The sequence below is a fragment of the Oenanthe melanoleuca genome, chromosome 3 (genome assembly GCF_029582105.1).
Source record: "Oenanthe melanoleuca isolate GR-GAL-2019-014 chromosome 3, OMel1.0, whole genome shotgun sequence".
NCBI lineage: Eukaryota > Metazoa > Chordata > Aves > Passeriformes > Muscicapidae > Oenanthe > Oenanthe melanoleuca.
In genome coordinates this window covers 86,970,439-86,996,214 of record NC_079336.1, presented here as the reverse complement: position 1 = coordinate 86,996,214, position 25,776 = coordinate 86,970,439, and the positions used below count along the sequence as shown (strand labels likewise).

General features: G+C 41.9%; 1 protein-coding gene across 8 annotated transcripts in view; it reads right to left on the bottom strand.

Annotated features, from left to right (window-relative positions):
- Positions 1 to 1,045: 1,045 nt before the first annotated feature.
- The window catches only part of TRERF1 (transcriptional regulating factor 1), a 95,454-nt gene continuing 70,723 nt past the window's right edge, over positions 1,046 to 25,776 (bottom strand). For 4 of the 8 annotated variants that reach the window (XM_056487320.1, XM_056487321.1, XM_056487324.1 and 1 more), the window contains exons 4-17: positions 19,274 to 20,914; positions 18,762 to 18,811; positions 17,857 to 18,007; positions 16,693 to 16,941; positions 12,936 to 13,305; positions 12,417 to 12,477; positions 11,549 to 11,688; positions 10,742 to 10,845; positions 9,475 to 9,550; positions 4,687 to 4,775; positions 3,729 to 3,842; positions 2,858 to 3,046; positions 2,208 to 2,416; positions 1,046 to 1,588 (exon numbers count right to left, since the gene is read on the bottom strand). In XM_056487320.1, the coding sequence (XP_056343295.1) occupies positions 1,267 to 1,588; positions 2,208 to 2,416; positions 2,858 to 3,046; positions 3,729 to 3,842; positions 4,687 to 4,775; positions 9,475 to 9,550; positions 10,742 to 10,845; positions 11,549 to 11,688; positions 12,417 to 12,477; positions 12,936 to 13,305; positions 16,693 to 16,941; positions 17,857 to 18,007; positions 18,762 to 18,811; positions 19,274 to 20,647 (3,498 nt within the window). In that variant the 5' untranslated portion in view covers positions 20,648 to 20,914 and the 3' untranslated portion in view covers positions 1,046 to 1,266. The remainder of the gene's footprint in view (positions 1,589 to 2,207; positions 2,417 to 2,857; positions 3,047 to 3,728; positions 3,843 to 4,686; positions 4,776 to 9,474; positions 9,551 to 10,741; positions 10,846 to 11,548; positions 11,689 to 12,416; positions 12,478 to 12,935; positions 13,306 to 16,692; positions 16,942 to 17,856; positions 18,008 to 18,761; positions 18,812 to 19,273; positions 20,915 to 25,776) is intronic. The other 4 variants (XM_056487325.1, XM_056487326.1, XM_056487328.1 and 1 more) reach the window with 4 other exon arrangements.

The window sequence follows — 25,776 nt, the reverse complement described above, 5'->3', positions numbered from 1 at the left end:
AAAATATTTCATAAAGTTAACAATACTCCTCTACTGTGCAAAATTCACAAGAAAATTAGTGCTGCTGCCTGTGAGAACTCTGCAATCAGCATTCTGTAAAGGTCCGCTCAACCTAACTCCATTTCTTCCTTAATTGTTTTATTCTGCAATATACAATTCTTTCAGTAATCTGTTTAATCATAGAACAGAATCTAAATTTATATAAACTGTGTCAGGTGTCCAGCATGTAGATCTGAACCTAAGGGAGGGGAAATGGTCATTAAACAGCAACATCAACTCACCTTTGCAGCATGTTTATAATAAATAAAGAACAGCTGAATTTGATGCAACGAGGAGGACCGAAAATGGCACAAGAAGAGCACATTATACCTAGGTGCTGAAAGCGTATCAGTCTCTTTTCCAATGGCAAGAATGCTTCCCTGTGTTTTCCTGGTGAGAGAGTAAGCATTGCTCAAGCACACACTCCCCCAAAACCACCGAAATGGCTATTCCACAGTGTGATTTATTGTCACGGGACAATATTTCCAGTGCAATCTGATTGCCAAGGCAGTGTTCCTGATTCAGTGTTCCCTGGGACGTGAACTACAGAACAATCATTTTCCTTCTTCAGTCCTTGAAATTATGTCATTTTAAAATCAACCTTGCTAAAATGGAAGGTCTAAAATGTCCTGTGTAACCAAGACAGAACTGAAAATGAACTGTGATATTACTAACTCTTTCACAGTTAAACCAGATTTTTTCCCCCCCATCTCGCTTAAAATGGCAGCACAAAGATAAATCTTGTAATCATATCTTTAAGAGAGATGACATTTACTCTCTAGAAGATACTGGAAATGATCCAATATAGGCAAAAAAAAAAAAAAGTTTCATCAGAAGTGTGTGAAATTTATTCTTGTAATTGGGGTAAAATGAAACTTGGAAGAGTTAAAGACTAAAGATTCTACCAGAACCATCTGGTAGGAACTGATAGCAGAACCATGAACTTCTGTAATTAGTGGCCTTGGAAATTATCAGCAAAAAGAGCTCAGATAAAAACACCTTATAAGAATATTTGTACCAATTATTTATTTCTTCCCCCAAGACACAAATTAATAATAAAAAAAAAAAAAGGAAAAAAGCAGATTTTTTTTTTTTTTTCTAGACCTGGATAAAAGAATTATAATTTTCAACAGGTAGTTTACAATCAGTGGGAATAAACAAGCAGTCCAGGTTTCCTGATTGATCCATTCAGGGTGTGCTCAGTAGCTGTCTATGAAACAACTTTATTTACAACTCAGCATCATCCTGCAGTAGATCTGGATCTTCATCATCCAGTAAGAGGTCAGCATCCATGACTTCATTCTCTTCCATGACATCACCCAGATCCGGAACAACATCATCATCAATGTCACCAACATTTTCAACGTGTTTAACCAAACTCATGTGATCCAGAGGGATCAAACTATGCCCAGCTGGCCCAGTAGTTCTTGCAATAGTGGCTGCCATTTCTGCTGCCACAGCAGCTTTCTGAGCCTTCTGCCTTTGCTGTTCTTCTTGTTGTCTGTGAGTCTTCATATGGGCATTGCGGCTTTTGATTTTGAAAAAGACCCTAAATTTTAAAGGAAAAAAAAAAATCAGATTAAAATGCACTGCTTTTGATGAAATGAGCCAAAAAAGACTCAACAGCTTATCAGTACATTTGCTTCCTTGTCCTGAAATAGAAGTCAGTGAAGCCTGCAATGCCATGGTGCGAATTTCAGGGACATATTACCGGATTTATACATCCTGATGATATCAAAAATGGCCTAGTCTGATTTTGCCAGAGGTAGTTTGTAGCTCCCACACCTGCTTCAGTATCTATGCGCATCCTATTTTTTCCTCTATCAGTTTCACAACCATCTTGCACAACAGGGGAAAAAGTGAGGATGGACAAACTCAAGCACAGAAACACAGAAAAAGTCGCATCCAAGTCTGTGATGAAGCAGGAAGCTGGAATGTCAGATGTAGAAATTCTAGCAGGTAAGTGGAAAATAGGAGTAAATACTACAGGGGGTATCCAAAATGTCATGCATGATTTGCAGATGCACGGTTTTGGTAAGAAAACTTATCATCTAGGGGGAAAACTTCTTCCAAGGCAATCAGAGCAAAATACTAAGTTTGTTCACAGCACTGCTATTTGGAATCTAAACAGGCAAAGGCAGTGCTATGCTGCAGACAGTCACACTTACTTGCCACACTCCTTGCAAGGAAAGATGGTGGTTGGGTCGGTCTCGCCGCTCGTTGTGCTGTGGGCAGGTGAGCTCTTGATGGAGCAGTACCCGCTCTGCGTACCGGATTTCTGCTTGGTGCCGGGAACGAGGCAGCGTGGCTTCGGCACCTGGTTCGTACCTCCGTGAATGCGAGCGTGCCCGTTCAGCGCCTGGCGGGAACTGAACACCTGGCAGGGACAGGGGTGCAGGGGAAGGGGAGAAAAACAACACACACACACAAAAATAAACCCCAAGTAGTCACAAGGAAACACTGGAACTGCAGAAAGTAGGATGCTGAATGCATATGACAACAGAACAAGTGTACACGTCTAATATGCACCATCTCCTTGCTCAAATGGTGCTTGCTTTCAGCAATATCCCACTATAGCTGAAGATAGTCACAATAAAACAAAGCAGTGAGCTATCCTGTTATTAAAGTTGTGTAACCTAAATTGGAGCTGCTGCCATGTAGTATTTCTAACTGGTACATCATCTCAGAATTCAGTTTTCTGTATAGATCAAACTGCTTGTAATTTGTGGGGTGGGAATTAAAAGCAGTCAAAATCACAATTCACTAGTTTACACCACGACCACCACCCTCTCCCTTTAAAGATATCAAACACACGTACAGCGCCACAGTTTGGCATTTCACAGATGAAGGAGGATGAGGACAGTGAAAGACCCTGAACGGCAGGCAGATCTATAGGTCCAACAAGAGAGATTGCTGGTGGGTCAGGTGACTTCTGCATTTCCCTTTCTTCCTTTCTGTCTTCTTCAATCTCCTCATCTTCCTCTAACACTTCCTCTTCTCCACTTGTCTAAAATAGACAGCGCATTTAAGGAATGCTAGAAATATGGTCAATAGAAACACTAGAAATATGGACAGCACTGGATGGTAGGGCATACACAGTTCTGGAACAGCATGTTGTTTAGTCAAGTGTGCTTCCCAGTATCAGTATTTCTTCCCATCCTGAATTAACTTCTGGTCTCACTGGAACTAGCAGCCTTTAATGGATAAGCTACAGCACATAAAGCTTCTCTGCAGTGCTCAAGACAGTCTCTATGTGTATTATGGAGCTGTGGCTCTAAAGATCTACAGATGCCAGGCTCAGTGCTGTCCTCCTGCCATCAGAAAGCCCATGTACGCTGTACTTGTAGCCAAGTTACTTTAACAAAACCCCAAAAGAAACAACTGAAAAAACCCTAACCCACAAACGAACGCATCCCAAGTGGTATCTGTTCTGGAATGTTAGAACAGCCTTTAGGAGCACACATGGGCAACAAGCATAATTTACAGGTTTCCCTGCACTACAGTTAGATAATGTACTTTTATCTGGTTGCAGTCCAGCCACACAAATCTTGGCGTAGCTGAGGTCACAAAATGTTCATACAGAACATAATTTAGAGTTATGGAGTAATTCCTTGGAAGATACCTATGTCACCTCAAAACAGGACAAAAACTATCAAGTGTTAAACTTTCTCATCTTCTTTTAGACTTACCAAGCACTCATCTCTTTTCTTCTCTAAACGCGTTCTGTGTTTCCGTCCCAAACGCAAGATTTTCTTCCAGGTATAGTAGTATTCCACACATTGTGCAACTGTCTTGGACTTAACCTGTAGATAAAGAATTGCAAAAATAGTCCAGGCCTAATTTTTTGTTTTCATTCAACACAATTTTAATATATTTAAAGAGGTAGGCTTTATTCATCACACATTCAAATGAAGGCAAAAACCACAAACCAAACAAGGCATTTTGAGTACAACAGGAATACTCGTGTAGAATAATTATTTAAAAAAAACCAAAATCTTCAGGCAAATTTTTGTTGACTTTTTCAACTTCAGTAGATTTTTCTGGGATTCTCTAAACTCCAGACAGAAAATTACTCAGAATGCACTCATGTAGCTTAGTTGTACAGTATCACTGAGAAATCTAGGAATCAAGAGTTGATTCACATAAACCCAAGTATTTTTCAACATTTGAGCTAACAAGTAGGGTATTGTGCCCTGAGATTTAGAACCTTGTCTTTTCTGCTTTGTGGCAGAACATGAAATGTAAGCCCAAACATGTTCCTCTTTACTAACAGGTTTCAACCCTTTCTGGCACCAGGCTCAGTGCCAGTGACTCTGGTACCTTGTAACAAACTGCCAGAGAACACCACGACGATAATGGAAAACCAGACTTGTCCCACACATAAAATACCATGATTTGGATTCCAGGTGTGAAAACTCTCACATGTACAACAAGAGGAACAACTTTTATTTATTTATAACTGTTTTTTACTGGTATCTAATGCACAGGTACACCTTATGAATATACCACTCCTATCTGTGTTCTTGTACCCACTGCTGCCTCTATGCCTGCTATCAGCTGGTCTGGCACTGTAGGCAAAATAAAGAGAACCAGAATAGAGCAAAAGGAAAAAAATCCCAGCAATTGACGGAATAGAAATAACCTTACCATTTTCTGTACAAAAATGAAATCTTTGCTGTAGGTGGATAGTGCCTCTTTGAACAGTCTCCTTTCTTGATGTGTCCATTTGTCAGAGCCTTAAAAGAAAGTGAAATCATTATGAATGGCAGAAACTCACCACCTTTATGTTGATGCCGTTTTGGAAACAAGAACCACAAAGTCGTAAGCACACGTGAGTGATTGCTGCTACCTAAATACAAAACTCAGACCTGAAGTCCATCTAACAGTATTTGGTCTCCAGCAGTGGTGACAGGCAGTTCCCTAGGAAACTGTAAGACCAGGGCAAGCGCATACAATGCCTCTCCCTAATTTTTCCTAACCTCTGACCATGTTGAGAACAGGGGATTTCCTGAGTCTGTTGCAATTTGCTTATTTAGTAACTGCCCTTGTAAGTGCTGAGCCACTCTTCCTTTTAATCAATTAAACTTCTGGTACCCAAAACATGCTTTGCCAAGGAGTTTCACAGATCAGTGGACTCTCTGCATGAAGAGCCAACTCCCTTTCTTTGTTTCCCAGCTCCCAGTAGCTTCACTGGATGACCCTTCATTCTTCAAGTGGAAGAGAAAGTGAACCCAACCTTGACCATCATCTCCATGCTATTCAGAATTGTGTGCAGTTTCTACCACTCCCAAACCTTTGATCATTACTGCTGTCTCCCTCCGAACTTTTTCCAGTACTAAAACATTCTGATAAAGAGGACCAGAAAGGCACACAGAATTCCACATAAAATCCAGACTTTCACAGCGGCATCACCATGTTTTCTTTCCTCTTAACACTTGACTATTTTTTCAGCTGTTGTAAAATAGAGCTGATGCTTTCTTAGAACTAGCATTACAATCAATCCCAAACTTTCATTCTAATTGAGAAGTACCACCACAGAGCTCATAATTTCCTATGTAAGGCTTGAATTGTTTACTCCCATGTATGCCACTTTACATTTGATGACACAGAAATTCATATATCCTTTTGTTCTCCTTTTGTAAGATCCTTTTGCAGCTCTTGGGATAAGAATAGTTTGGGATAAGACATTTAAATCCTCTGTGGCAGAGGTCACAAGCAGGTAGAGACTGTAGCAATATGCATTAAGTGTTTTTTATCATTTAATGGAAGCTGTATATAAAACTTCTGAATATAAATGTGAAATCAACATTTAAATTGAACTGAATTTATGCTTTCTCAGTATTAGGCCAACAGAAGGAACACAGGATTGCTCTGCTGCATCAAAGCAGTGTTCTGTTTGTTAGGAGTGGGCAGGATTATATACATTAAAGCAAGGATATGCAAGAAGTAATGCCTTTGAAGTGACTTACACTATGAGAAGATTCTACTTCACTCTTAGAATTTCTGAAACATCTAAAGTTTTATGAAAAGAGATACCTAATATATTCCTGTCAATGTTGCTGCCCTCCATAGAAATGCTTTCCTCTGCACTGATTTCAATTAACTTGGGTCTTGGCACCACACATGGCATTAAACTCTGAAAGTTACTTTTGTCTAAAAAAATTAGCAATGTTATTAACTGCAAATGTTTTGTTTTTGAGCATCAGCTCCCAGGCTTACAAGCTCAGAACAGGTATCTCATCACTCCTTTATATGCTGAAAGCTACAAAACTTTTTTGCAACCTGTTTTCTGTAGGCTCTTCCAGTACTGGATAGAAGCATTCATTAGTTATTTCCACAGAGATTCACACTTAAAGCTCTCTTAAGCATCAGAGAAAGGCACTGGCTTCAAACCACAAGTTTTACTTATTCTGTTATCACCCAGAGATCTTTATGCTGACACACTGCCTTTCCATCTTTTCCCACCCTGAACCAGCATCACTTCCTTCTTACACAAGCTGTCAGTCATTTGCATTTACCCTCCCTTTGTGCAGGGGTAAATGCACCCATTCAGCCCAGGAGGCCACTCTATTATGCTAAAACATAAATTAAAAAAGCATGACAACACCGGAAGAGATTTTCCTTTTTTCTAGTCATTCTGATCTCCTGCTCCTACCCCACCCTCCAAAAAAGACAACACAATAAAAATAATAACACAGAATCACTTCTATGAACTACTTTTGTTGTACACCTATGGAATATTTGGGCCTTGCATACTTTCCCCAATAGCTGTGGTATTAGCAGAGACCCTTATAAGATTATGCGGGTTAATTGGAAGTAACCTAATTAATAGAATAAATCCTGTGTAGGAAAAGAAACAGAAGAAAAGCTGTTTTTAACTCTGGTTGCTGGGAAACCACTTTTGCTCTTGTTAGCTTGAGGGAGATATAGACAACGTGCATAGAGAGAGATCTGCAATGCAGCAAAAAGAATTTGGGGCTTTAGAATACAGATCAAATTTTAAAGCTGATCTTTACATTTAGATATTTAGTCTACATTTTATTTTACCTGTTATACAGTCTGTGCACTGATGAACTGATATGAAATATCTTCTACTCTATTTGTGTACTTTGGGCCCAATTTGTGGGTTTCAAGGGGGCTACATGTACACCCAGGGAGATCTGTGGAGTGGTGGCTGAAACCCACTACGTACAACAAATGCTGGGTCTGACCCACAACCCTGTCACAGCACATACAAGAAGTTTCCAGACTGCCTGAAGTGCCCCATGTCAGAAACTATCTCTCCTGCAGTTCTCACTGCAGAACTTCAGACCTCCACAGGGAAACTCCACAGTTCAAAGGAGAACAATTCAAGTGTTTGCAACAGTGCCCTTCTTGTATTAGGCATGTGGTCCCTTCTCTCTTCCTGAAACACCATCCTGACAGATGGCAAAGTCTTAGGACACAGATTAGGGTGTTCTTCCAAGGAGCCCTGGGTCAGCATGTCCAGCTGTCCTGGCACACAACAGAAAATCCTCAAGTTTTACAAGTGGCTTCCTTCAGAAGCAAACAAGTTTCAAAGGTGAGCTATTTGACTGAACTCTCATTCAAAGACAATGCTGAGTTTGGGTTGTTTGTGGTACTGTAATGAGTTAATTTTCATGAGTAAGTTGCATGCTCTGTTTCAATGTATTCCACCTTTAAATGTGGTAAGCCTGAGAGCCATGATATCTGAGGATGGAGCAGAAAACATGAAGTTATCCCAAACTGATGCCACGTGAAGTTATATTAAAGTTATTCATGCACTAGACTGTGAAAAATTCTCCTATGCCTTGAGTGGCATAGGAATAAACTGTTATTCAAGAGTTGCTGCACAGTGCTAAAGCAATACTGTCAAGCTGCAATCACATGTTGCATGCAAGAGCATTAAGAAGTAGTGCTTTGTCTTGTTACTTTATGGCAGTTAAATCCAGACTGGTGAGATTTTATTTCATGCTATGATAAGCACAATCAAACTTCCTGTTCTGCCTAAGAAACAGGGATTCAAAGGTGTCCACAGGTCTCAGTGCTAGTTACCAAGGATTAGCATCATCTCATGCGAAAGATTAAACAAAAAAAGTCTCTTGGCTCCTCCCTGAATCCAAATGAATTCTTTGTGAAACTACTGTGAAGTTGCTTTAGTAAAGACTGTTCCTACTCTGCCACATAGGCAGAAATTTCTTATCTGCTCTACTAATTTGATTGTTTACTGATGAGGAGGTTATGGGATATCTCCTCATCTTCCTACTCTCATGCCCTTGAACTGTCTCACACATATGATTTGGTGTCATCTCTTCAGGCAAGAGACCCTGATCAAAGCTCCTGGCTGATGCCCTCCTTCTCCTTCCATTCTCATGTCCACCCTTTGACTGCAACAGAGCTGCTATCAAAGGCACCAAGCACCTCCCTCAGACAAAACTGAAAACCTGATGTTCGTATTTATTCACTGTCATTATCAGCTACCATCAAACACGCTTCTGTTCTTGTTCTCAGGCCAAGGGGTTAAGGAGTTGCTTCACAAAGACTTGTTACTTGGAAGCCAGGAAGTACACTGCTTCTACACTCACTTTGCACAGTGACTGTTAACTGAAATGAGTACATGACCTTGGACACTGTGATTGACTGACCACCAGAAGATTCTTGGCTTGTTTCCTATTGAGCCTGAACTGCAGATGAAGTTCTAAATGCCTTATGTAAAACCCTATTCTGTGTCTCAGCAGTTGTTAGCCACTACAAAGCATTAAGCAATAGCATGGGGAGCTGCAGAGCAGAGACATTTGCCATCTCTGCTCAGGTGACACAACTGAAGTCCAATGGCTTAACACCACGTTTGTATTTCACCTCTCTTTCACACCACAATGCAGTTCTTGCTATGTTTTATGAAACAAGTCACCAATGCAGACTTTTCTGGCTAGATCCCCACACAGAGGCTCTGTAAGCAGCACTGAAATCCTAGTGAGAGTCCCAGCCCTGCCTCTTTGGAAGGATGCTCATGATTTCCATATTCATTTATTGTGCACCATCGCCTCGGAAGAAGCAGGCAGGACGGCAGATTGTTTATGTACCAGAAAATTAAGACATTAGTGATACTAAATTATAAATTACAAATAGCAGCAGTTTTAAAAGGAGATGAAATTGTTAAATTTCAGTTTAAAAGAGAAAAGAAATCGCCTGAGGCAGTTTTAAATCCATAGAATCCTACACAGCAACACGGATGCAAAGCTTCTGTACATTGTCAGTCATGTATAAAACTGCTAAACTTGCAACAAACGGCTCTGGGTACCCTTGGCACTGTCCACATCACCTCTATTAAATGCTGCCATCCCTGCAGCAGAGAGTGCAACATGATCCCATGCTCCAGCTTGGGATGCCAGGCTTGGACTGTGTAACTGATAGAAAGATCACGAGGAAACCTACCAGCATAGTGGTAATTTGACAAAGGATGACACTTCAATCTCACTGGCTTTCTCAACAGCAGCTTTTCAAGAGCAACCTAAATGAAAAAGCAGGGAAAAACAGAATTAGAAAAAGCAATCAGCTGTGGCATAAAACTGCATTTAGAAGCCTATTTGGTATGAAGATATGAGTTAATTTTCTCTCTTTTTTCTGTCATATAAAATCACATCAAATTACTCAGAGGCCCATTAACACTGCACCTCACAGAAGAGGACCTAATGTGCACCTGTCCTGCCTTAATGAGCACAAATGTGACTCTTACTTTGCAACTTCCAGCTCTTTCCCTCCTTTCTACTTGCCACAAACAAATACATTTATAGTGTTTGACTTGATAATGTTAATTAATACTAATATTTAATGGTTGGTTTGACAGCATTAATATTTATACCATAAAATATTTTAGAATATCTCTGTAGGTCAACATCTGTCAAGAATGACAGCAAGTATAGCTAATCGTCCTTCAGATTAGGAAAACAGAAGATTTATGGATCCCTAAAATTTTTCCCCTGAAAATGCAGACTCTCTGTAAAGCAAATTCCACATCCTGACATTCTCAAACCCCTCAGATACAGCTAACAGAGCCTAAAGAAACTGGGACACAAGCTAAAACTCACTGTATTAGCCAATCCAGTGAGACTCATTCCAGCCCCATGTTTTGTTGCATTTGGTTTTATATTGGCTTTCCAGGAACTGGTGCAAGGGGCCTTGCCTTTCCCTAACACTGGGCAAAACTGATGTTTTGCCTTAGTTAATAACATTCCCATCACTAAACTAATGCAAATATTTGAAATGCATTATTTATATAAGAACTGTGTGCAATTACCTCACAGTTCTGAACAAATAAGTAGATGTGATTGCTGCTCCAAAAAAGGTTTTTTTATAAGGGCTAGAGGAGGACTAAGCTCTCTGTGACCAAATATAAAGCCTGTGAAATATCAGGGCTGGAGCAAGCACTGGGAGACATTCAAAGCCCCAAGGCTATAAACTAAGTAATCTTATCTATATGAAATATACAGTAAGCCTTCAGAGAGGCACTGCTTTGAAATTTGAATTTATTAGAGAATAAAGGGAAAAGTCATTCCCCAAAAATGTTACAGGATGTTTAAAGCATCATTTCAAATCAATCAGAAATCTTTTTTATATAACCATATCTAAATCCATTTAATAAAGCATGCTAATTTATCTGCAGAAGAGGATCATATCTCCCCTTTCAGCTTTTTTATCTTACCATAATATCTCCTTTTGCTTCAAAGAGAGAGTGCAAAGCGTATTCTGAGTTAGTTCCTCCACCAGGTAACACACTGGAACAGCTCATATTTAAAAGGTCTTCCACTGTCAGAAACAAGTCAACATTTTACTGCTAATACAGTAGCCTGTCAGTCAAACATCTGGAGCCAAGGATTCTATAATGCCCCTCAAAGACTACATAGTTCAGGCCAGCAGATTCTTTCACTCATTTTCTCCTCAGCATCTCATTCCTTGTTTTAGGATCACTGAGAAGAGGATGTAAGGGAGCACATCCTTGGCATGGGGCAGGCTACTCCAGAGCCAGAGATCTGCCAGTGAGGCAATGACTTGCACATACCAGTGATGTTGCTGTGCCAAGAAGGCTCCAGCCAGAGTGGAGAAACAGAAACCATGTTAGAAGCAGGAAAAAATTGTGTTCAGGACTGGTAGAACCCACCAAGCCTGTCACTTTTCCTTTCAACTATGGTCACAGGACAGGCCCAGGATCCATCAGCTGCCTCTGAGCTGTGACCTCTGCATTTACCAGGCAGTTCAGTACCCAACCTCCCAGTGATGACCTTTCTCCCTTGGCTGCCAGAAAACAGTTCAAACAGACTTCCCTTTAAATGCCACTACATAATGCTGTTGCACTGAATCTATACCATGTAGTTCTAGTCTCTTGCTCTGCACTCTCAGCAATTAATACTCTCTTGAACGTTTTGTTCAGTACAGACACGAGAAATCAATGTGTGTTTCTTCAACAGGCACAGGCTGATGTAGGAAATTCCAAAATGGCAAGTCATTGTACCTCTTTGTTGGAAGACTTTGTTCTCCAGTTCTGGCCATGGTTTCCAAACCAAAGTAGCATTGTGCACATCTTTCTCCATTAGCAATCTGTCCTGTAGCTCAGGAATGTCAGCCTGGAACCTGGACCCAATATTGATTCGCCTATAAAGAAGAATAAATAAGTAAGTATTCAAATACATGTGTAGAAAAAATAAAAGTCAGATTAGTGTTCACTTTATTTCCAACAAAAATTTTATTGCACTGAAGTGGCAGGAAATTGTGTCAGATTGCTTTATGCAATGCTTTACTCCCAGTGGGATAAGTATTTTGAATACTAGAGAGAACTGATCTCTTGGGGAAAAACAAAAATTTAAATATGCAATTTAAGCCATACTGAGACATCATACCTTAGGGACAACCCAAGCTAGTTTATATGCATGACTAGCAAAGAGGCTAGACATCAGAAAAAGCAAATTTCTGTTCCACAGAGAATGGTACTCTTCAGCAGAGAGCAAAAAGAGCCATTACTGCTGAGGGACAACCCTGTTTGCACTTTGCCCTGGGGAACCTGCCAGGTAACACCACCACTCCAAAGTTCCACTCATATACATATATATATATACACAAAAGCAAGAGTACTGGATTGGCAAGTTTTCCTCATAGCACTCTTCCCAGCCATCACTAACTTTGAGCCATGACACCTTCATCTTCCACAGCCACTTTGCTCCAAATGTCCTTAGCCACCATCCACAGAAACATTAAATGCATCCAGCCCAACATGATTTCAGGCAGTTGGATACTTCCTGAAGTATTTCAAAACACTTCAGGCCATGTGCTTGAGGTTGGAGCTAATCTATAAAAATGGTGACAAAAAGTATTGTTTTTCTTACGGTTCAACAGTCTGTTCTCCAGGCCCAGGCGTCACTGGAATGACACTTCCATCAATACTATCTGAAACAGAAATTGGAATTTGAGTATTGCTGTTTTGCTGCTGGTGACCCTCCCAGGCTGCACTGCCACATTCCTACTAACACCAGCATTACTCCAGTCTATGAGGCAAAACCCACCCTTTATTGGTATTTAGAAACAATCTGAATTTTTATAGGTAATAGAAATGTTTGAACTAGCAGAGTGATTACTGAGTACCATGTCTCAAACTGGGTCTTTTTCTTCCACTTCAGAAGGCCCAGATGCCATGAGAGGCAAAGTGGTCCTTTCTTGAGGAATGATCACAGCCTTACTGGCACATTAGGCTCCTCTATTCCCTTTATGCCTTAACTTCGCAAAACCCCAGGAAAACTGCCCCTACAATGGACTTTCCCTGCGGGGCAGCATGTGAGCACACACAAACCCCATCAGTGTGGGGGCACGGGGAGACAGGAGTGCTGCTGTGCCCACGCCATACTTACTGGAGCGACACAGGAGCACGCGTGGGGTGGGAGTGAGCGGCGTGAGCGGCAGCTGGGCGTGCGCCGCGCTGTGGGACGAGGTGAGGACGCTGCTGAAGAGCCCCGAGCCCTGCCGGACGGGGCTCAGCATGGGCGGCGGAGTGTAGGGCGGCAGCTCGTGCGGCCGCTCCAGCAGGTGATCGCCCAGCACGCGCGGGGAGCGCAGCTGGCTCTGGTACAGAGTGGCGCCCGAGTGCGGCACGCTGAGGTTGAAGGAAGGAGGAGGGATGAAGAGGGGTTCGGGTCTGTGCCGGTACTTCTTCTTGTCCTGCAACGGCTTGAAGTTTTCTTCCAATTTTACAGCGCTTGGATGAGGTTTTTTGCTAGTTTCCTAAGTGAAAACACAGAGGATGGCATCATTCAGGCATGCTTAAATGTGGTTTGCACACAATTCTCTACAGCTTTGGGCAATGGCCACAGAAAAGCTGTTGTCACCAGGCTGTTATTCAGGTACCACTACAATAACCCTGGCCACTGCAGTATCTGGCACTACACAGAAACCTCAGGGGAGTGAGAAAAAACGGGACAAATTATCCTTTACCTCCAGCAGCAAGCCCTCTGGATGAAGGTAGGGCTGAGCCATAGAGACAGACATGGAGAGGCTGCTGTCAGCTTCTGGGAACTGCTCCCCAGACCATGAGTCTCCCACACCCTTCTTCATCGTTACCCAGAGACTTTAGGCACTTCTATTTTCACTGAAAAATAGGCACTTCATTACCCAGTCACAGTTTATTAGAAACTTTATATAAGAGGTTTTCTAATGCATTTATTTTGTGAGACCAGGAAGGACACACGAGCTCAGTGAAATTACTGCAGTACTCAGCAGTAGGAAAGGAAGAAAAATGTAATAAATTCAAATTCTTTGCCTCTTATCACTGCATTCCCATCAGCTTGATTACAGTCCAGCTGCTATAAATCTTGAACTTAACTCTCTCCTCTTTCCTTGGAGAAAAAAGGGTAGTAGATGACCACTTGGAAAATTCACAGACTGTTAACATGCCCAGACTTCTAGAATTTGAATGTTAAAAATAATTCAATAACAAATCCCTACAGTATACAGAAGCAGAAGGCACAGAATTTATGCAAACCTGGAATCTGGATTTCTTGGGGGAGTGGGGATAAGGTAGGAAGAACAAGGCCCCAGGTTGTGCTTTACGAAAACACAGAAGCTGGTAGATGAACACATGATTTTAGGTACTTAGGCTGTAGGCCATCTTTAGAATAAATTTGGGAAGCAGAAGAAAATTTTGACAGTGTTACTCCAGAATGGCTGCATCATCTGGTAAATTTTACTAATACATAAAGCAAATTACTACAATGTATGTTTAGACAACATACATCTTTACACCATGGGTGGTTCTTGAGAATCACATCCACCCAATAAAAATCATGTTAAACAAGCATTACCACTGTCACCCTTTATCCCTTATGTTAATAAGTTCCAGCTTGAGGAAATGTTTTTGATTACAGAGGTCTTGTCCTCTTTGTTAGATCATGGCTGCATCCTCTCCAACAGCTGTTGACATTTTTTCTCTGTAAAAAAATTTAGTTTTGGAAGAGGTTTGCTTCTGCAGGGAAAAAAATGCAGCTTTGCAGAGGATTTTTTTGATAATGGACATTCAGAACAGTCAAAGTTAACTGTAATGGCAGATAAAGTCCATCAAGATGGTGAACATTTAGTGTTCATAAAGGAGAAAGGGGAAAAACCCCTAAATTCAAGGAAAAACATTCCAAACAACCCAAAACCTAAAAAAGAGACCCAGAAGGCCAGATCCAAGTCTTTGATTAAGGTCTCATTTTGTTCTCCTCTCCAAGTGTGAAAGAGCTGGAATTTCTTTCTCACAAGTGTAAAGCAAACCAATGCAACATCTTGGAAATCCCAAACATCTCCATTTCCTACACTGCTTCACCTAGAGCATACCTATGCCAACACTGCTTCCAAAAAAGGTCCCATTGAACAGTAAAGGAGATAGTGGTGTCCATGGGCTCTCAGTGCAGAACCACCCCTGAAGAACCACCCTACTTTTCTGAAGTTCTAGTAACTGGTTGCCATTATCCAAGACAGAATGTGTATTTCTGGGCCCTGCTGCTGCACCTTGATAGATCCCCTCTAGACAGATCCTGATGAACCTCACTTTACTGCTAGGCTCAGCTCACCATCCTGTAGCCTCATTGAATGTTTAGTTCCTTTTTGCTGTTTCATTTTACTGATTCCATGAGTTTTGTGGGAGCTTTTCTGGACAGCTCAAAGAACAGTATAAATAAATGCAACATAGCTTCAGTTCTTTGGTATTAAAAACAATCCCTCTTCAATGGCACAACCTCTTTACAGAAGAGGAGGAAACTGTGGATCTTTTGATCTCTTAATGTTTCCAGTGCTACTGCTTATATAAAAGATACAGTCCAGAGAGGGAACTGAATGAGTTTGGTTTGCTTGGGCAGTAACAAAGACCACAAGCATAATTTTGAGGGAATGAATGTGCATTTCTCCAAACACTGGCAGATTTAATCACAGTCACTTTATATACATTGCAGAAATACACAAGCCCAAGCCACCTACTCTGGTGTCTCTAGAGAAGATCTCCCACTCAGAGCTTGAGGATTCAGAAAAGACTGTCCCTATTCTTTAGAGGAACTAGAAATAGAAATGAAAAATGCTATTGCTGAGTTACTAAGTATTGTGAAATGATGACTTTCACAGTAAAGTGGAAGATTATATGTAAAACTTCTGTCTTAAAGGAAGAGAGGAAAGGTTTTATATATACAAGTATATATATTTAAAATTAGTGGGTAGGTCTGAATGAAGTCAGGAGTGAATACTTTAAGGAGTCACCCATGCTGGTATAATGCTGACTCCTCATTTGCCCATCAGCCTCACATGAAGAAGGAAAATCAAAAATATCACGAGGATGTTTCCCTGCATTGTACAGATAATACCATACAGTACTTATACTCCCCAGTAATCCCTTATCATGGTGTAGTCTGCCAAAATGGATTTGAAGGAATGAGCAGAATCCATTTCTACACCGGAACACGAAATAAATATTGCTTGCTCCAGGACTCCTTCAGGAAAATAATAATGAGCATTCTCACATCTCATTCAGGCACCCATCAATTCCTCGTGCTGCCTGACCATTTCAGTTTTGTAAGTGAAATAAAAGCACTAAGCAGAGCTGTTTTTCCTGTATCAGAAATCCCAGTGATTAACCCTTAAGAGATGATGCATAGAGGGAGAAAGGGAAAAATTTACTTCACTGCAAAACTCTGAGCTTCATGTTGATTAGAGCACACAGCCTAAGCACTGCACTCTCTTTGGCTGAAATGAGAAGCACATATATCTGACTTCAGAAAACAGGAAGAAATAAAACTGCCGATTTTAAGCAATAACGAAACAATGAAGCAGCCTGAAAAGGAAAAAAACAAAACCAGTAAAAAGATAGTAAATCCCTTTGTTCTAGTGGGATGAAAGAATACCATATTCCAATTTCAAATTATTTGTTTTCAACTGAGATCTTGATTCCTCAGCAAAGGAAAGTGAATATTTTCAAACGATTGAGGAAGAAATGCTCTGATGCTACAGGACTTTTTTTTTTATTTATTAGGAAACAAAGATTCCAGAAAATATTCCAAAGTACAGATGTTTTAGAAAGTAGCAGCACTACAAGCAAAGGGATTTAACAAGCACAGGACAGTTAGTGGCAAGAAACACAGCACTCACAGAGGATGAGCAGGGGTTGGCCACTTTTGGACTGCACGGTGGAGAGTAAGTCATCTTCACGAGAACGGGCATCTCGTCATCTGACACAGAGCTGGCAGGCTTGTCTGTGACTGTGGCAGCGCTGGCAGAGGGCTGCGTGCTGGGCTCAGGTGACAGAAGCTTGACAGGGACAGACACTGGCATGACGATGGGCGCGAGGCCATCCACCTCCTTACACAGCGGCTGCTGGGGTGGTTTCTCTCCTTCATCCTGCACAGACAATTAAAGGCTTTCAGCCCCAGGGAGGGAGGGAGCGCTGCTTCTGGACCGATGCGCCACGCAACGTGGGCACCGTGGCTGAAAAGAAGTGGCCAGGGTTACAAAACACACGACAGTGTTCCTTCTTGGGACTCTCTTTGCCTCAAATGAAGCTGGCTGCTTGGGATTCCTACACAGGATTCAGTCTTGGTGACAAATCATCACCTGAAGCATCTGTACTTGCAGGAGGGGAGACAAACATGTCTCTTTTTATCACTACTAACACAGAATTCTCCATCACCCAGCTAAAAACAAAAACACAATCTGTGGAACTCTGGTAGCTCTTTGCCTTTCTATGGTATTCCCTGTTAGGGCAGAATTTCTAAAATATCAGGATAAAGACTGACTGACAGGGCAAGTTATTTTTATGCAGAACAACTCAAACACATTTTTGGTTTGGTATTTGTTGATACCTATACAACTAAAACACTTTGGAAGAAAGCTGTCAAAGATTCAACAATTCTGCTCCTCCAGTTAAAGCCTGGGAAGGCTTCCAATAAATATTCCTTAGTCATCCAAGTAGTTCAAATGAAAATAAGGAAGACTTGATGTTCCTGGTATTTCCAATATAATAAACAAACATGAGGAGGAGAAAAATTAGACAAGACTTGGTAGGGTGTTCTGTAATGTGCAGAGAAACAGAGAAGGACAAACACTGATCTGTCCTCCACCACTGCCTCTGTCTTCAAATCAGGACTTCTGGCCTACAAACTAACACAATTATGTGCATTTCTACTTCCATGGGGAACGACATAACAAAACAGTGCTGAGAAGAACAAGTTTTGACAGCAAAGCAAAGCATGGCAAAGCAAGCAAACATCAACACAAAAGGACTGTGCCAAATAATGAAGTCATATGGATTGCTACCTGTTTGAAGTTAGGAGATGCTCTTACTCCTCCATGGGATCTCATGTGACCATTTAGAGCAGGCAAACTCTTAAATTCCTTCAAGCATATTGAACACATTAGCTTGTTCTTCGCATCAGCTCTCTCAAGAAGTGTTTCTCTGTTCTGGCCACTATTTTTATTTTCATTTTTTTAAAGCATGAAACAGAAGAAAAAGCATTAGTTTAGCATGTTCCCTTTGTTGCAGAGGGAGCTTTTTTAATCAAGGAAGTTAATAAAATTTTACAGCTAGATGGTAATGAAGTCACAAGTAAGTACATAGTGACTGCAGTGGAACACATGGCCAATAACCTAAATCAGCTGCTCCCAAGATGGGGAAAAGGGAAGTTTTGAGCAGGACATGCTCATCAATATAAAAAATCTGAGACCCATGAGATCTAGCATGACCGACCTGCATTTCCCCACTGGTGACAGCAATTAACAAGTACGTGGACACAATGCTTCTAATTTATGGTAGGCAACCACTCTGATGGACACCTTGGCCCTTCAGAGGTGAGATCTTAAGAAGCAAACAGAAGATCTCTGCTGCCAAAGATAGCAATTCAGACCACAAAGCATCCCTTTTCTTATAAATGCAACACTGGAGCTCCCCTGCTTTTGGTTTTTCTTTGGTTCCCTTCCCCTTTTTAATATATATGTATATATTATTTTTATTAAATTAAAAAGCATTTATTTGGGTCTATTGCTTTGGGGAGGGGATGCCAAAAATCATACAAACTTAAAATCACAAAGCACAAAACTAAAGGTGTCTCTAGAAGAGCAACAATTATTACACATCCAGACTGTGTGCTTTTCCCCCTAAATGCAGATCTCCTTTGCATTTCTCATATTTAATTAGAAAGACAAAAATAATCTTTTAAAAATACCTTTGTTCTGGGGACAGTGGCTGCAGTCTGCCATCTGACAGTTGCACCTGCTATCAAAACAGGAGAACGGAAAAGAGGGGAAAAAGTTGACAAAATAAATTTTCAGGTAATACTGTGTAAATGAAGGTGCTCACAGCATTAAGTCTGCATTTTGCATACAATTTTACTAGTATTAAAAGCCTCTGAGTTGAGAGCCAGACATCAAATCTGCCTCTGTGAGCACTACTGGTTCAAGTTTTCTTCTCTCACCTGCTGTTTGGAGCCTCTGCTTTGGGCAGAACTTCCCAAAGCCTCTCACAAGGAAAGCAACAATTCTGTGCTGCTGCCAGCCTGGCCTAAAGCCAACCCAGAGCTGCAGACAAAAGTCTGGTAATGAAGTTTCCCAACAGTTCCCCATCACAGAGATGCCCACAGCTCACATCCTAACCTTCTGCCGAAACCGCCTCGTTTCCACACTCTGCTACTCCTCTGCAAACAGATTTGGCTGGGCATGGATCTACAATTCCACCTACCTGAGGCCACGTGGTGCTGGGGGAGTCTTGCTGAGAGCCTTTGCTGTTCAGATGAACTCCCGAGGGTGCCAAAAGAGTTCGATGAGGGACGGCGTTCCCTAGGGAGTTGATGTCCTGCCGCGCGGGATCCTCGGCGGTCTCTGGTGGAGTGAGGCCAAGGTGGGAGTTCAGCGACGGCACTCTGCTCTCGCTCAGGTATTGCTTCTGCTGATCTTGCTGCTGCAGTAAGCTCTGGGGGTACAAGTGCCTGTACTGTTCGTGGGGATCCTGGAAGCAATACTGAGGCACTGCTCCCAGCTGGATAAGCTGCACAGGATGACCGGGATCCTGAGAGTACTGGTGTGGTTCATGCATAGTCTTTGGGTCGGGTTCCCTGTGATACGGAGGAAGCGGCAGCTGCATCTGCTGCTGCTGCTGCTGCAACTGCTGCATGACAGGCTGTGTTTGGTAATACTGAGCGATCTGCACGGGACACTGCCGCTGCTGCCGAGCTGGCTGCTGCTGCTGCATCTCCTGCATCGAGAGGCGCTGGTGTCCCTGCTGGGGCTGGGCGTAGTACTGAGGCTGCTGCAGGTGCTGCATCTGCTGCGGCAGCAGCTGCTGGGACTGCATCTGCGGAACGTGCGCCTGTCCCTGCTGGAACGCAGAATGCATCTGCATCTGTGATAAGTGCTGCTGGTAGTCATAGTACAACTGTGGGTGCTGCATGACTTGCATTTGTTGCTTTTGCTGTGTGCTTGCAAAATTCTGGTGCGCTTGCTGCGGCAGTGGTTGGTATCTCTGCACGGTGGAAGTTACTGTACTGGGCTGTTGCTCAACCGGCGGCTTCTGGGACAGCAGCTGCCTGAGCGCACTGTCTCCTGAATTATCCACCATCGAAGACTCGCTGTGCAGAACCTGAGCCATGTTGCTGACTTGAATTCTCAGATTTTGGTTAGCAAATACTTGTGTAAAGGAGTCCAATTTGTGCAGGGCCCCACTGGTGATTTTTTGCGATCGGTTTTCACTGGGTTGAGGGTAAGAATATTGGTATCCGTCATGGGACTCCCCCTGCCCGAGGGGGCTCCACATTGCGCTTTGATTATTCAAACTGTTCCTCGCTGGGACGTGGTTTCCTGAGCCAGAATGTGTCCAACTGGTTTGTCTAGATGTATCCATCGACCCAAGACTTTTTGAACCTACAGGCAAAGCTATACTGTCCCTTGAATCTTGGGGAAATGGAGGGGAGAGGGGGGACGCCTGGGGAGCATCCAGAACAGATGTCCCATAGCTGTGGTTTAGAGATGGAAGGGAGTTCATTTGGTGTTGTTCGTAGTACAAGTTCTCATTGTTGTTGGCAGTATGATTAGTTTTATACAATTGCTGGTCCCCCATTTTTGGTCACTTCTGTTCCAAACTTACAGGCACACAAACCATTGAAATCTCTATGAACCCTGAGATAGCTGAGTGAGGGGAAGGGAGGGGAGGGGAGAAGAAGCTAGAGTTACTTAAAATTCAGCATGTCCATGTGCATCACAAGGACTAAAATTTCCTCCAGTCTGTCAGTAATTCCAATCTCAGACTTGATGTTGTTTCACATCTTCAATAAATGGACCACAGCACAAATCCTACACAGATCAGTAAGTTCAGTGTGCCAAGCATCTGCAGAGTAAGAGAAAGACAAGGTAAGTGCTGGCTCTTTCCATAAACTGTTATTGTTACTGCCTCAAAGGAAACTATAAAATCTTCTAGTTTGAAATACATAATCAGATGCAAAATTGTAGCAGCTGGGATATTTCAGAGCAGTTAGATTACTTCATCTCATCCTATTATTCTGCCTCTCCTCTGGTGCTCCGATAAAATCATTCTGCCAAACCAATAAAAGCTTATTCTTCAAAACTGTCTTTTCCCCTGAAGTACATAAACATTCAAGCAGTTTTAGTTGGCCATATACTGTGCCCTCATGACTAGTTTTAGTCAGACAGTTGACTATCAAGGCAAGTCATAGACTCACAAAATCACAGAATGGTTGGGGTGGGAAGGGACCTCTGCAGATCATCTCTTCAATCCCCTTCTAAAGCAGGTTCACCTGTGCATATCCCCAGAGAAAGACTCCACAGCCTCTCTCTGCAGCCTGTTCCAGTGCTCTGACACCCTCAAAGTAAGGATGGATGGATCATATTTAGATGGAACTTCCTGTGTCTTAGCTTGTACCCGTTGCCCCTTTTCTGTTGCTGGGCACCACTGAAAAGAACGTGGTACCATCCTCTTGACACCTGCCCTTAAGATATTTCTATGCATTGATAAAACTAATTTTCTCTTCTCCAGAATAAACAGCCTCTCCTCATAAGAGATGCTCCAGTGCCCGTATCACCTCCACAACCCTCCACTAAACTCTTTCCAGTATTTTCTTGCCTTTATTCAATAGAGAACTGGTCCCAGAACTGGACACAGCACTTCAGATGAGGCCCCACTAGGGCAAAATATAGCAGGATCACCTCTCTTGACTTGCTGGCAATGTTCCTCCTCATGCTCTCCTGGACACCATTGACCTCCTTGGCCATAATGGCACTGCTGCCCCATGGACAGCTTTTTGTACACCACAACTCCCAGCACTGAGCCTCCCAGCAGCTGAGCCCCCTGTGTTGGTTTAGGGGGTTTTTCTTCCACAGGTGCAGGACCCTGCACCTGCCTTCATGCAACTTCATTAAGATCCTCTTCACCCAACTCTCCAGCCTGTCCAGCTCTTGCTGAATAGCTCCAGAGGCTTCTAGAAAGCAGACACTTCTCCCAGTCCTGTATCAGCAACAAACTTGCTGGGAGTACATGCTGTCCCTTCATCCAGATCACTGATAAATAAGCTGAACAAGGCTGGACCCAGTATTGGCCCCTATGGGCCTGCAGTCAGACTCTGCACCATGGGAGACCATCCCTCCAGCCAGCTCTCAATCCACCTCACCCATCTAACCCACACCTCCTGAGTTTACCTATGAGGATGTTATGGCAGACAGTGTCAAAAGCCTTGCTGAAGTCAAGGCAGACACTGCCCTCCCTTCCTCTACCCACACAGCCAGACATTCCATCCCAGAACCCTATCAGATAGGTCAAGCTATTATTTCTCCTTGGTGAATCCCTGTGACTACTCCTGATAACCTTCCTTTCCTCCACACCCTTGGAGCTGACATCCAGGATGAGCTGTTTCATCACCTTTCCAGGGATGCAGGTGAGGCTGGCTGACCTGGGGTATGTCTGCTAGGACCAAACCACTCAATTGATATATTTTCTGACCAGTCAGTTTGCATCAGGAATGCTGAACTGCAACTTCTGTTCTACCTTCTCATCCTTCCTTCTTTGTGTTGCTTAATTTTAACAGGCAAATTTATACTGAATCCAACCTTTTATTTTTACTATATAAACTGTAATTCAAATAACATTCTACAGATGTCTGTACTGTTTTCGAAGAATAAAAAATACATAAGCACATGATAAGATTGTTTTACTACTCCACAATAGGAAGCAATCACTGTGTCTACAGTCACACATATGCATCAAGGTACAATATGCTTATGCACTCATAAATACATTTTAAAATACAAGCAGATCCTGAACAAGAACACAGAAATATTAAACCAAAACCTTAACTCTGCCTCCTTCACATCTGATTTTCTGCAGTGCTCTCCACCAAAGACTCTTGCACACTGATGTCCTTACCTTTATAACCTTGGAAGAATCCTCCATCTACGTGGATAAATGTGAAGTCACCGACAGAGAAAATTTTAACCATTCCTGGATGCATATTAAGGAGAGTTTGTGCTAGCAACAGCAAATAAGGGTAATACATAGCTGCAGGCAGAAAAAAACCTTTTCCATTCTAGCATAATGTATAACAGAAAGCCACAGCTCCCAATGAAGAGGGCTTGCAGTGTGTATAGTTTTTGTGTAAACCATCTGCAGCCATTAGTATGTAGCATCTTCACGTGACAAATAATAGCTGAGAATAATTGCAAGTTTATTTCCCCTTTCCAGAAATATACATTGCTTCACAGCTTCTCTGAACACACTCCCTTTCAGATTTTTATAGATGAACAATTAAAGAAGATAGGAGTCAACAATGAATAGTCAGGCTGCCAACAGGATTCTTCATCCACGACCCAACTTCAAAGATTTCCTATTAAAAATTATGAAGGGAAACTAAACAAACCCTCCACAAAACATTAAAAGGGCATAAAAATAAACACTGTGTGGTGTTTCACACTGAAAGGCCATCAAGGTTTAGAGGAAGAGAGGGAACGTGCATCTCCTTTTATGTCTGCCAAGTTAAGGAAGCTCAGTCAAGATGCTCAGAACACATCTTCCCATAAAAACAGTACTACTGGATCTATAGGTACACCTTTAGCATAGGAGCTATGTCCCATTTCACCTATTAACAGAGCTGTCATTTAGTGACAAGTATTAGTCAAAGGACAAGAAACAATACAAACCAGTGAGAGAGAAGAAATGCCCCCAGAAAACAATTAAAAGACCACAAGAATTCAAGAAGTAAGGACACTAAGAGTCTTAAGGCAGCAAACAACCTGATTTCATCCCAAAACTGTGTCAAGGGGCCAACCAGGCCCCTGACCCCTTCTCTTCCCAAAGGAGGAGCACCATGGTGACAGATGCTGTGGACTGCACCAGCAGCCACAGCCAGTGCTGCAGTCACCACAAAAAGTGCTGTCCCTTGGGCATGCACCAAATTCCACTTACTGCACCCTTTCACCTGGGGTCACAGGTCTCAGGACACTGGAAAGCAGTCAAGAGGTTTTATATCTGTAGCATTAGCACAGACACCTTTCTCCCCCTCTCTCAGAATAAAAAAAAATTCAAATGGTTCATTATCATTTCCTCTCCAGAAGCTCTAGCATCCTCAACTCAGCTCTGGTTTGAGACGTAGGACATGCTGCTGTCAGGTAGATTACAAAGTTTTCACCACAGTCATACAGAAACATTTGTAAAAAGCTGAAAAAAAATGATAACGGGATATTACATTAAAATATCAATCAAGTAACAAAAGGACTGTAATGTTTAGTCACTATGAGAATCACATTTGAAAAAAAAATTGCATTGTTTTCAAACACCCATCTCCCCTCCCCCGAAATAAAAATAAAAGAAAGATGAAAACATTCCTTTCAAAGGCATCTCTGATCTAGAGGGAAAAAATGCAAATGTTTAAAAAGCATTGTTATTCTACCTTCAGGTAATAGAAAAAGAACCCAGATATGCACATTGATAAAAGTATAATCAGTAATCAACCAGTCCCTTAGATACCAAATGTTTTTTCAGTACTTGAACTAAAGCCTTAAATTCAAGGGCTTGATGCTGTATGCATAGCATTTGCTGTCAGCTTTAACAAAATGCTAACAGTATACATTTCTTGTCAGATTAAAACCAGAGTCTATCACAACATCATTAAGGCTCAGGGGCACCAAACCTAGTCTCTGGCTAACTGAGAAGCCATTAGCAGCATACTGAATGATTTCCATTTAAGAGAAAAGAAAAAAAGGGTGGTTTTTCTCCTCTGGGTTTAGCACTGGTGCCTAAACACCCATTACTGCCATTTATCACAACAGCTCTGACTAATAAATGGTAAAACAACAACTAAACTGGTAGGAGTTTAAAGCAAACACAGTTCTGTAGTTCTGTGTTTCTTCTTTTCCTAACAGTTATTTATGCTGCTTAACCTATTACATTTCTGACATTACAGATACATCCCAATTACACAATCATTACAAAGAAACATGAAAATAAATGCCAACAGACAGAAACATTTCTGTAGGCTGCCTAGAAAGAGAAATGCACTACTTAAGCTTATGGATGAAATCTGGACTCATGCTAATGGCAGTTCAACTGATTTCAACAGAGACAAGGGTTTGCTCCAACTCTTTTCTCATATTTTTGACAAGGTCCCCTGGTCTAGTGGAAGCTGTCCCTGCTGACAGCAGGGGTGTTGAAACTAGATGGCCTTTAAGATTCCTTCCAATCCAGGCTATTCTACAAACTTAAGAGAAGACAACAGGCAATGAAATACTAAGAAGATGATAGTTTTGTAAAATAAACACTTCTGGCTCCATCACACACCACAGAAGCCAAAACCCGCAGAATTTTTCAACTCAAGTAAAATTACAGATCAAATGACAGTCACACAATTGAACTGACTGAATTCACATGAATTTCAGAAGACATCCACTACAAAAAAGTGGATGCATAAAAGTTAGGCTGGGTGTGTGCTGTAAAACCAGAGCTGAATGTCAGCCAGAGCCAGTTTCAGAACTGAGTTAATGGGAGAGGGATGACAAAAGACTCTATGAGAGCAAATGCTGAAGGAAGCAGACTCACTAAAAGGCTGTAAAGTTATTACAGCACTAATCTAACCCATCTCAGTAGGCTGCATGGCTGTGTATCAAAAGGGAATTAGATCCTACAGTTTGTCCAACTTATTTCGTTTTTCAGCTGTCCCTTTAAGCTAAAAGTCTACATGCTTTTAT